Genomic DNA, 12,244 nt, shown 5'->3' on the forward strand with positions numbered 1-12,244 from the left:
TGAACTGGCTAGCAGCCAGATATAATGTTTTCCTTACTACCCATACCCAGCATTGGAGCTCTTTATTACTATTACCAATGATGTTTTTCTGCTTAGAGTTGAATGGTTGCCCCGAGCCGGCTGGGGGATATTTGCTATTTTGATGGGAGACACTTTTAACATACGCATGTCACCCATCTCATCATGATGGAGCAGGCCTATCTTGTCTGGGGCACTGAATGGGGAACGGAACAGGGGATACCATGCATGGCGCTACCATACTGTGTTTAATTTCGTCACCGCATCTTAGATTTTTTACATACTCGCTCGTCTCTTTACAGTTATGTCCTTGCCTGTATGAACAAGAATCAAGACAGAGCGAAAAAAGAAAATCGCATACACGCGTCCTTTGCGAGCTGTACAATAACGAAACCAAGAATAAAACAATCATCACCTCACCCAAGTCTCACGTTGTTCACAGAGTGGCCAGTTCCAGGACCCATTATTCGCAAACGTGATTGATACACGCATCGCCAAGCATCCAATGCCTTACTCAGGTTTCACATAATCATCATCCGGGCGGAGTAACTTGTCCATCTTCATCAAAGAGCCGTCCACTTTTTTCTTCCCCTCGATTATTTTTTTCGGGGCTAAGATTCCTTATAATGCAACTCACCGAGATCTGCCCTGTCTTGTTCAAGAAAATGACGAGCACGGAGGAAGAGAGAACTCAGACCTTGGAGATCGTCTCTCTAAGCTGAAACGCTCCATGGGTTCCTCCAGCCGGTCCTTGGCCACTGAGGCGAGTTTGTGTAATTATCACGTGGAGAATATCCTACATCGGAGTAATGAAGGGAAGAGGAGAGAAATGAAGGTAGTATTCGGCTGAGGAGGTAATGGTAGATCATGGACGGGAGAGGACAAGGCGATGGGGTTAGGCGTGGCAGCAGCAAAACCTGATTACTGCTATCTTGGCTCTTGTCTCGCTTCCCGTTTACTCTTGGCCACGGTTCGGTACACACATTACAGTACAGTACAGCAAGTGAAGTATCCTCGGGCGTTTTCTTGCATCTGCAGTAGAGGAGGTATTCCGGTGGAGTCCTCATGCATTACTCGCGCCTCGAGTGCGTTTGTGCAAACTATCAACGGCTGACTGAGTCGTCGGCATGGCACCGATGATCCTTCCGAAGCTTACAGCGGGTAACACTGTAAAACAAAACATCCAAGTCTGTCTGTGTCCATCCATTCAAACTGACTGCAACCCTTAGTACATAGACTTAAAAATTGGCTTATTTGTTTGAGTTTTAGTAAGGGGTCATCCTACCTTATTCGCCTCGACAGGGGACCAATGGCGGAGGTTTGATCAACACCTACATTTCCCAGAATCTCTACGTCACTCGCAAGAGCCTCTGTAGCTGCATATCCTCAGTGGCTAGACGGACCCCCCCACAGCGGCCATAAGCGCTATCCTGCACAGTTCCCACCAAGTAATTCCTCCCACTTCCCATCATTGCAGCAGCAGATGCAGATGCAGTGCCACTCTATGCCTTGTCACAGCCGCCGATTCTTCGCCAACGCCCCGCGTCCTGTTAGTTAGGTTAGGTTAGGTTAAGGCCAAGCTAAGGTCAATGTCAAATCTCATCAACGAACCTCCCCCGTCCCCTGGCATGGCATGGCATGGGGCTCCAGCACAATAAACCCCCTCGATGGCGGTACTTCGGTAGAGCTTCCAGGGAACAAGGCCCTTGACCCGGAAGGTCAAGGAACATAGTCGAGATGGGGTATAGCGATGGTTCTCGAGTCCTCTCATTCGTTAGTGAGGCTAAAGCAAATATCCAGTGTCCAAGTTTAAAACCAAGGCCAAGGTGTGGCGCCAGATTTACCCTGCTCCCCACTGGGATAACGCGTTCGATCCATTTAAGCAACGCAAGCAGGCAAACGGAAACCCCCTATTCCGCCTGTGGCACTAGATACACACACTACTTCTCACTGACGACACCCTAGTCTTTTAGTCTTGGGGGCTTCTCTGTGCCTGCGTATTTGGGTCCTAGTGCGGAAATAGACTTGATCAATCAATCAACAAAACCTCCGGACAGCCCGTATTTGCCAGCCTCTCCCCCCTCAGAGAGTCTTGACTTTTTCATACATCTTCGTGTTTTTTTTTGGTTCCTAGTCCGGGTTGAGAGAGAGAAGACCCTTGGAAGCTTGTTCACTCAGAAACTCGCTTCAGACATTCGTTTACCCACATCACGTTGACTGACTTGGTTGTTGTTTTCTTCTATTACTACTCTACTCTACTCTCTTCTCTCGTATTCTTCCTACTCTTTCATATCCATTTTCATTTCATTACCTTATCTTGCCTTGCCTTACCTTACATTGCATTACATTCACACTATTTTGGTTGTTGTTGGTTCTACACATATAAGTCGACATAAACCTTAATATCTTTTCTGTCACAATGGCCGCCGCCGAACAACCTCAGGTCGAGAACCGTCCCCCGCCTTCACGGATGAGAGTCGCCCTGGTGGTGCTCTTCCATTCATCATGTGCTATCTGGAGCACCATTCTATCCAAGTCGGCCCTCAATGGTGTTGAGGCCCCCGTCACATTGCTTGCTCTCCAGACAACGATACAAGTAGTACTACTCACAGTCATCGGAGTTGCCACAGGATGGGTCAAGCTGTACAGACCACTCAATGTAAGTGACACAACTCAAATGTCTCTTTGGTTAAAGACAGTCCATTAACATATGACCTCAGGCTTGGATTGCTCTTCTACCCCTCACGGTCGCGCGTCTCATTGGAATCTTGGCCAAGACATACTGCCTCGCCTCGGTCAACGCCTCCGTCTACCAGATCGCCCGTGGTCTCCTACTACCATTTACTCTCTTCCTGTCTCTGCTGGTTCTCCGACCTCGTCCTTACTACCCTCCTATCTCTCTCGTCGGCTGCGCCATGGTCATGGCTGGTTTCGGAACTGGAATGATGGCCGACTACAGCCAGATGCTCACCTCCGGCAAGGGTGTTCTCCTCGGTGTCGGATCTAGTTTCACCACTGCCGTCGAGTCCGTTGTCGTCAAGCGATTCCTCGGTAAGAGCCAGGAGGGTATGTGGCAGATGGTCTGGATGTCCAACTGTATGGCCATCCTTTTCTATATTCCTCTCTTCCCTCTTTCTGGAGAGATGAACACTATGAGCAGCCTTTTTACCGTCGAGTCCATGGATGTCGCCCGCCAGTTCCTCAGCTCCGCCTGTTTGACCGGCGTCTCGGCCTTCCTCCTCACCATCGCTACCTTTATGCAAATCGAGGTCACTAGCCCGACCACACACATGATCGTTACTGCCGCTCGAGGTGTCGCCCAGAGCTCTCTCGCCGTTGTTCTGCTCGGCGAGGTTTTGACTGCCGACCGCGCCGGCAGCATGGCTCTTATTCTTGCCGGAAGTGCCCTATACGGCTGGGCCCGAGACCGATACCAGCAGGCCAAGAAGGCCGCTGGCAGCTACCAGCTTCTGCCTCGCGAAGAGGAGGGCCGAGCTGAAATGGTGGACAGCAAGGAAGCCAAGGATCTGAAGCAATAAGATCTTGACTTCCTCTTGCTGGTCATGAGATGAAATAACATATACCATTTCCTTTTTCTTTTATTATTCTTGGGTATGGCGGGCTTCATCATGACGACGGGTGTTTGGATGATCAGGTTTTCGGCATACTTTTTTCAGATTCTATATACCTTAGACATAGAGACGATTTACTATGTAATCTGGGGTATCCAGTTTAGCCCTTATTTCTTCTCCCTCAGCAGTGCGCAACGAGGGAGAGAAGCTTCAAGATCAAAATACACGTTTAAATCAAATCTTTCTGAGCTCCGCAGTGAAAAGTGTACACGTAAGAGAAACCGAAGAAAGACATTGTTCATCTGATCTTGCAGAGCCAAGACGGGACAGCCTTTTAAGCTTACCTATTCCTTGGAAATATCTCACGTTTTCTATTGGTGGCGCTCTACCAACCGCTTTTCGGGAATCAATGATTCACTATTTTTCTTTTCTCATGTTCCAAATGCCGGATTCGATTACATGGCTTCACGCAAGGGAGCCGGAGAATTGCGGCTCGCTATGAGACTCCCGCCAGCCACCCGCTGGAAATTAAATGGAGACATGTTGAGAACTGACATCACTGGAATGTTGGAGGAAACCTTGGTGTAAGTGGTAATTCGTGATAGTATTGCCAATGTACTGAGAAACCGTATATTAAGAATGTTCATGCATGGTTCAAAAAACTCTGGAAACATAGAGCCGCTCATCCTGATTCCCGATCATGTGAAATGGTGCCGCGTAATTGTACAAATAAAAAAAGTGCAAAAATCCCAATAAATCATATCTAATTGTCTTTAGTTGCGGTTATACTTTTCGAAGGCCTCGTTGATCCAGGCCTTGGTGTTGGCCTGGTTCTGTTCCAACAGGGACTTGGTAAAATCCCTCACGGCCTGCCTTCGCTTAATGAAACCGTCTCGGTCATCAATCACTCGCTCAATAACGTCCATCTCGCCCTCACCAGGTCGGGCAACCCAGGTAGCCTCCCGGGGCAGGTAAGAGTAAGCCTTGAGTAGCTCCTCTGTCGCAACGATGGGGGCTCCTGCGATCAAAGCTGCGGGAATGGTTGAAGAAGCCTTGCGGTCGAAGTATGTCTCAGAGGCAAACGCAGGAAGAACGGCGAAAGACTTGGACATTAATGTGTAGAAATCGGGGTAAGAAAGACCCTCGTCGAAGAAGACGTGGTCCTTGACGTGATCGGGAACCTCGGGGTGAGTGCCGTGTCCGACAAGGTGAAGGCTGACATTCTGAGGTGAGTGGCCCTCGGACTCCTCGCTGGCTTTTCGGATGACGCTGCCGAGATGGTTGAAGACACCGTTGTAGTCACGTCGGCCGTCAGAGTAATCGCCCTGAAGAGACAGAGAAATGCCAGGCTGGAGATCAGGGTCGGAAATGTGGACGGGGAACACCGGGGGAATGACGCGAGTGGTGAGGTTAGCAGCCGTGTGCCACTTGGGAATAGTGTCGTTGAGGAAGAAGTCAATGGTGTGCTGACTCAGACCAACGAAGTCGACACGCTCGTGCTCTGCCCAGCTGCGGACGGCCTGGACATACTTGCCCTGGGCCCAGCGATCAGCGTGGTGGATTGTGCAGAAGAGATGGGTGTTTGCGGTCTTGAGGAGGTTGACGATAGGATCGGTGCCACGGTCGAGATCGAACTCGCATGTGGTAGAGACGAGGATATGTGGGGGGTTCTCGGTGACATCGTTGGCGAACTTGTCCCACTTGTTGATGGTGACGTTGGCAGCGAGGGTGAAGTTGGCCATGATGCCCTGCATGTTGAAGCGCTGGTTGGCGAAGTAGACGTCGAGCGAAGAGCCCTCCTGGTTTCCGAAAGCGTGCATGAGAGCAGCGGCGACCTCGTCGTGTGTGCCCGAGGACTCTACGAGCATGATGCGCAGAGGCTCCTTTGGGTCCTTACCCTTCTTCTTGCTACCGCCCATCCATGATGAAAGAACGCCATCGTCTGTGGTGAAGGGAATCTTCCAGCCGCTGGGAGGTCGAGGAATTGAAGACCAGGTGTCTTCGCGGAGGAAGATGAAGAAGACAACGAGCGCAAGTAGGACAGCGACCCAGAGCAGCGAGTAAAATCGCCTTGGAAGAGCGACAGCCATTATGTGAGATTTGCGATGCGAAACGATGCGATCTGAGCCTTTGTCTGTACCTGTACAGTCCCAGTCCCAGTCTCAGTCTCAGTCTCAGTGACGGTCGGATCCGATGTAAAATTGCAACGAGTGGATGGATGTTGAAGGAGAGAAATATCAAATCATCACAACCCTCGACCGGCGGGAAAAAAAGAACGAGTCCGGCGATGCAGGTAAAAAGTCTTGAATGAGCCAAGAGATTTTTTCGCTACGAGGGGACGACGAGGGACAAGCAAGGAAAAGGTTGGACAAGAGGGGGGTTTCTGGGGGGGAATAAGCCTTAAGGCAGAAGAAAGGAAGGCGACCTCAAAAGATAAGTTAAGTTTAGTCTTACTGTACCTAGTGGAGGTTGGTTGGTTGGTTGGTTGGGACGGGCGGGCGGGCTTGCTTGGACCTGGACTTGGACTTGGAGAGATAGGGGCTTTAACGTGACGCGCAAGCGGGGCCTGGTTACCAAAAACTCTCGTCTTCGTCAGAACAGTGTAAGAAAAGGAAATGATTGTAACTGAATTTACGCCTCAATCCATCCTTATCCGCTTTGTGCTTACTCTCGGGCGGTTATCTCGACGCTTCCCGCCCCTTTTTAAAAAAAAAGATCCTAATTGAGCCCAAAAGCGAACGATAGAAGCCCCCGGCGATTTAAAAAGCTGGGCTTTTTCGCCTTTATAACGCTGAAGGATCTCTTGGCTACCATCCAATTGATGAGATGCTCAGGGGGGCGTTTCTACGGGGGACACCGTCCAAACGCATCAGGGGCTCGGCAGGCGTAGGAGGCGCCCGCGACCTACCACAGAGAAAAAGCTTGGTATTAGCCTGCTTCAAACTTTTGCTTCAACCCCCAAGGGTTTCCCTGTTGCAGAGAAGACTCCCTACAGTGTTAGCAAGACATGGAAGTCAGGAAGAGACAAATGCCAGGCGAACATGCTCAACACAGACGCTTACTCGGAATGTAATGCAAACTATTCCTCGCAATTGCCTCATTTTTTGCATCGCCTCAATTGCTCTTCAATTCAATCTCCCCACAGTGACACACATCGCGTCGGAGGCTTGAAACAGAACCCCCAAATAGAACGTGGCTTCAGCATCGGCAAAGCCACATTGGATCTTCGAGATTAGAGACCTCGCTAGGCCAGTAAAAACTCGTATTGGACGCCATGTGAATCGATACTTCAATTGAGTTCAATTATCATCACCAAAACTCAATAAAGCCTCACTACCCAAAGCCGTATGTATATAACTTCCAGCAGAGCCATTCTATGGTATGCGCAATTGTGACGGAGTTCTGAAATTGTTCGTCAGAATAAGGTTGCATTGGATTGCGTAGCCCAGGCTGCGGTTCTTTCTCGAAGCATCCAAGCCAGGGCTCAAGAATCGACGATCAATACTCAAATCCCTCAACAAGCGTCGGAAAGAAAAAGGACACTACTCAAGACTACCCAAAGCCGTACCGAACCAAATAACGGCTCGAGAAGCGCCATTTCCTTCATCTTATCCAATTGCTTACTGCGGAGTACATAGTAATCTGGAATCCTGCAGATCTAGGACGTTTCGCAAAAGATGACAATCCCAATCCTTCCACGCCACTTCAACTCCATTCCTTCCCGTGATATTCAGGAGACATACTCAGCATGGTCATATCCTGCAAGGATGACTTGATGCGATCCAGAGAGACAAATCAAGGCTTCCCTTGAAATCGAGTAATTGCGGTATGACTGGACTGCCTATGTTTGAGCTTCGGCGATCAGCTTTACTGCCCTTGTCTTGTCTTGCCTCTGTCTTGTCTCGGCACCAAAAGTGACACAGAGCCCGGCTCTTCAAAGCTGAGACGCGCACTGAATATCCTCTAACCATGAAACTTGCTGTTCCGTCCACTGAACAAGTTCCACTAATTCGTTTCCGTGCCTCTTTTCATTAAACAACGGTCCGCCCCCAATTTACCCGTCGCCCCCTTTTCCCTGCAGTTGGTTCAAGGGTGATTCAGTCCAGTCCGATAGCCTTAATCGTCCGGTCGCGCGTTGCGCTTGGATATTAGCGTTGGAAATTCCCATCGAGGACGATCAGAGTTGAAATCTCGGTGTGATTGTTGCGATTGTTCAGAGATGCTAGCAGGGTCTCAAATTGGCAGCCGTTATCGTGAAACTTGTCGACTGAGCACCTAATCTGCAATGGCCTCTTGGCATCTGCGACTTGGCACGGGGGGACGTGCAAGTGCCCGATCGCGCTATGTCCGGAACGGTGTACAGCGATATATGCATATGCAGTTATGCCGTCTTGATAATGGCACTCTGTTGTATTGCATTTGCGCGCATAGGGCCTTTTAAACTCGGGTGGCATTCTGCCCTGGCAACTTCGCGTGGCTTGCATATAGCCTGTCTAGCCTGTCCAGTAACATCCACGCCTGACCCTCTATCAGTTGGTTCGTGTCTTTATTTATCTCGAATCGCCACTGTTTGCAGCAGCTAGAAATATCTTGGTCTTTCTATTGGAGGATGAGTAGATCTGGTGTGACCACCAACGGCGGGAGCGAAAGAATCTGACTTTTCGATCAAACGTTTCCATGGGAATATCTTGACAGATCTTATTCAACCACCGAACACCCGCATCATCGTTTGCTTTGTTCTCTGGGAAACCGGCAGAGGCGCTCTGAATCATTCCAAGGGACGGCAAACGCTGAACCGATTGTACGGATATGTAGCCCGTACGCGTGGTAATGAGTCTCAGATTCGTCATTATTGATCATGACAAGACATTCCAAGACGAGACGAGACTTGACTGCTTGACAGGATAATTATAACCGCCGAGACAAACCGACCCTTCAATTCCTCGTATTAACTTTCGGCCGAGTCTTGGAATCACATCATGACTTGCTATACGACACTTTGCCCACTAGTCCCACTGCTAACTCCCGTTCAGTCGTAAACTATTGAGACTATCCCACCGTCACTGCCGGCTGCCGAAATATGGGCCGTATTCCATCATTACGAAGTTGGGTGCTACTATTCTGAAACTCCGCTTATGGAATGATGTAGACTTCATTGCCATACCCTGGGAATAAGGCGGCAGACTGATCCGTATAGGCGGATATTGTGTCAAGCGTCAAAACGTCAAAACCACATGGTGCCAAGGGATGCCTTCGTATAGACCCCATTCTAGATATTCTACACATCACTGACCGTGTTCTCGGCCCTGTGACAGCGGGTCGTCGCCCTGATGAGGCTCAGCAGCTGGTAACTCAGCTACTGGTCCTCGTTTGACTCGATGCAATTGTCTATACGATCGGCTGCGCTCCCTTGACAAACAATGAGGTCGTTGCCGTTAGCCGGGGACCCCCTAACCCGTCACGATACTCGAGGTCCAGAAGGTCGAACCCTTGCAGAGCTAGACGTTCCGGTTGCCGTAATACGAAGCTGGGGTATTAGCAACGCTGTGAATAGGAGTGTAACTTTTGCACTACACTTGCACTATTTGTTCGAGACCCTGAATAGCTTGGGACCTTGCGAAACGTAATAGACGAATGTGCCGGTGTTGGGGCGTGGAGGATCGTTCCTGGATATGTGAATATCGACGTTGCAACTTTGATGGAGTTAAGGCTGTTGAGTTCTAACTAAAGGATCCAGGAACGCTTTGTTCCTGGCAGTAGATCATGCACTAGATATTTTCTTAATTACTTTGTATTCAACGTCGCATCCTCTTTGTACGTTTGAATGTTGATAATGGTGTCTGACAGATGCCACTGGTCGTCAAGCCAAGGGATATAGAGCTGCAGGCTGTCCTACATAGAATCTTGAAGAGTCCACAGTCGAGTGCCGGTTTTCCGCATGTTTAAAAAAACAAATCTTTCTATTCCGAATAGAGACAGACCCTCCCATTCAATAGTGCGTGTGGTGGGAGATGGGTATGTGAATTGCGGAATGTCACCAGCGACGGTTCATTGTACAGCTCGTAAAAGCAACCAACTAGGGACTTTAAGGGTCGATATCACGGAATTATTTGCTTTCGATAAACCAGTCTATCATTAACAGTCTCAAATCTTTGCGAAACGTAACTATTGTGACCTCTTATCGAACATCGTAATGCATCGCAAGGATCGGCCGGAACTCGGCAAGTTGAGTGAGCTCGTCTTCACGAGCGTATGTAAGGAATGCAAAGAACAAACAGGCAATCATTATTCTCGTATACTCAGTGTCTCAAGTCCGAATGAGAAAGTTTGCTCACCATTGTCCGCTCAAGGAATCTACTGTGGTCTACAGGAAGTCCCAATTCCATGTTTCGTCTAGATCCATCAAGGCATCCCAATCCACCCCATCGGCGGTTCCATCAGAGGATGAGTTTCCGAAATTTTGGTCTTGGGCAAAGTTCATATCGCCTCCTGCTTCAACCCACGAAGGAAGATCATCAGTCGCTGTACCTAGACTCGTTGACAGACGTTCCACGGAGAGAGCCCCATTGTCTGCTGGCGGAGATATATGTAGAGACGAGTTAAACGTCGAAGTATCAATTAGAGGATGGTTAACAGGGATCTCGTTTGACAGGTTTTCAGCATTGTTGAGCATCTGCTGGACATTAGAATTCACGCGGTCTCCCTTCTCTCGGGTATGCTGGGCATTTGCTCCTTCACGCTTGAGCTCCTTTTCACGATGCTGTTCAGCTTCCGAGAATAGCTGCATGAGAGACCTCCACAGTGATCCAGTCTCCATTTCTTCTGTGAATCCTTCTTTCAAAGCTGTAGTCGTGCCCCATGCTTCTTCTAGTTCCCGTGTCCAAGGGAGTCGAGATGCTTGACGAAGATAGACACCCATTGCATGCCAAGGCACTTGTCCTTGTAACTGCCAGCGCCATTTTGTCCACGCAGGCTCTGATTTGAGAGACTGGACCGCTTTGATCACTGTGATAGAGGGGTTCAATAGCTCATCTGCTGCAGGGAGAGTCTTGGATCGTCGTCGAATAACTAGTTCAACTTTGGCAAAGAACAGAGTTGTCATCGTCCTGATGAAGGAGTCCCATGGTTGGTTGGGCCGTAGATGCTGGAAGTAAGTCTTCTCGACCTTTTGTCTCAGGGCGTTGAAGAGGCCGAGACGGGTCTCAAGAGAGTCGGTTGTATCGGCGCGGATGGCTTGTGTGAGATACCACAGCTCGCAGCGGATGAGACAGAGTGTCACGCCTGTTGACTCTTGATTAGGATTTGGAATCTGAGTCGTCCAGCTGTCTAGGTCGACATCGTTTGAGTTTGTAGGGAGACCTGTGCTGAATGATGCTGGGGTGATTGACAGGTCTTGAGCGTCAGCCCTTCGACTACTAGAATCGATGAAGCAGATGTGCCACCAGAGCCGACGTCGGATCTCCCTCTCGAGCTGATTGTACTGATGTGGCTCTCCCTCGCGATGAAGTCCTACTGACTTTGCTAGCCTGAGGAGCAAACCTGTCAATGACCATACCTTATCTTGAGCCCCAATGTTTGGTAGCAGCGATAAGTATATGACCAGGGCTTGAAGGACAGTGATGTCTTTTGTAGTCAGAAAGTTGGCACGAGCAAGTGCCTGTTCAGTACCGAATTGATACCGCTGTAGCAGTTGTTCTCTAGATGTGTTGAAGTTCAACGAGACTGTCTCTTCGTCCATAGACGCAATGGCCGCTAAGCATATCGCAAACAACAGGGCTTCTACATTGGGACCCCAAGAGCTAAAGCTGCCCTTTAATTGTTTGACAAAATTTTCAATTGTTGGAGTATGAAGGACCTTGATGAAAGGGTCAACATTCTCGATGTATGTCTGCCATATGAAGAGCATCTGAGAGGGCATGGGGTTGAGCCCATCTAACGCTTTGGCGAACTCTGCGCTGCCAAAGACAAAGCCAAGATGGCTTAGAGGAGCCGGAGCCCCATTAGTGGTAGGCTCTGTCATGATTGAGTGACTTGGGGTTTCCGAGGTATCTGCAACGTCGTGTACAGCTTGGAGTATGTTGTCGACCTGCCACTTGTTAGTGTTTAGATCATCGCTAGGGTGTCGAGTACCAACCTCGCTGCAAAATACCGTCCAAAAGCGGTTTCCAACGTGAAGAGTACCGTTCTTGTCAATAACAAGCCTCCCAAAGTCCTCATCAAACTCCGAAGTCTGATGATCCAGACTGCCAGATGACGTAGCCCAAGAAGACTCTGTAGGCTCCTTATCCACTGTTATCTGACCCATAGTCTTTGCCCCATTTTCATCCTCAACCTGCGCCGCGAGTTCAGTAACGACTGACTCGAGACGACGAAGGCGACTGAGCAATTCAGATTGTTTCTGAGCTGGAGTCTTGGCATCGCGAGTTCGTCTTGGGATACGACCTGTCACGGGGAAATGACAGTCGATGTTAGTTTTCATACAGTTATTGCATGGGTCTTTTCTGTCGCAGCGGATCTTGCGACGACGACAGGTTACACAGCTCCAGATCTTGAGGTTGGTTGTGACCTCATGATGGGATGTTGATATGGATCGGTCCATCGGGGGTTATAAGCTCCGATAGAGACACAGAGGTATAGGGTGGTGACGGGCAACG

At 49.4% G+C, this 12,244-nt stretch overlaps 3 protein-coding genes across 3 annotated transcripts; 1 reads left to right on the top strand and 2 right to left on the bottom strand.

The window, feature by feature from the left end:
* Positions 1-2,437: 2,437 nt before the first annotated feature.
* On the top strand, positions 2,438-3,557 carry FPRO_08295 (uncharacterized protein; the record flags this gene model as incomplete). The annotated part of the gene is made up of 2 exons (XM_031221947.1): positions 2,438-2,677; positions 2,739-3,557. The coding sequence occupies 2 exons, from the start codon at positions 2,438-2,440 to the stop codon at positions 3,555-3,557; spliced, it is 1,059 nt and encodes a 352-aa protein (XP_031087455.1).
* Positions 3,558-4,363: 806 nt separating this feature from the next.
* Positions 4,364-5,680, bottom strand: FPRO_08296 (uncharacterized protein; the record flags this gene model as incomplete). Its single annotated transcript, XM_031221949.1, has 1 exon — positions 4,364-5,680. The coding sequence occupies one exon, from the start codon at positions 5,678-5,680 to the stop codon at positions 4,364-4,366; it is 1,317 nt and encodes a 438-aa protein (XP_031087456.1).
* Positions 5,681-9,954: 4,274 nt separating this feature from the next.
* FPRO_08297 (uncharacterized protein) lies at positions 9,955-12,189 on the bottom strand (the record flags this gene model as incomplete). The annotated part of the gene is made up of 1 exon (XM_031221950.1): positions 9,955-12,189. The coding sequence occupies one exon, from the start codon at positions 12,187-12,189 to the stop codon at positions 9,955-9,957; it is 2,235 nt and encodes a 744-aa protein (XP_031087457.1).
* Positions 12,190-12,244: the final 55 nt, after the last annotated feature.

The sequence above is a fragment of the Fusarium proliferatum genome (assembly GCF_900067095.1).
Source record: "Fusarium proliferatum ET1 genome assembly, contig: FPRO_scaffold011, whole genome shotgun sequence".
NCBI classification, from domain to species: Eukaryota; Fungi; Ascomycota; class Sordariomycetes; order Hypocreales; family Nectriaceae; genus Fusarium; species Fusarium proliferatum.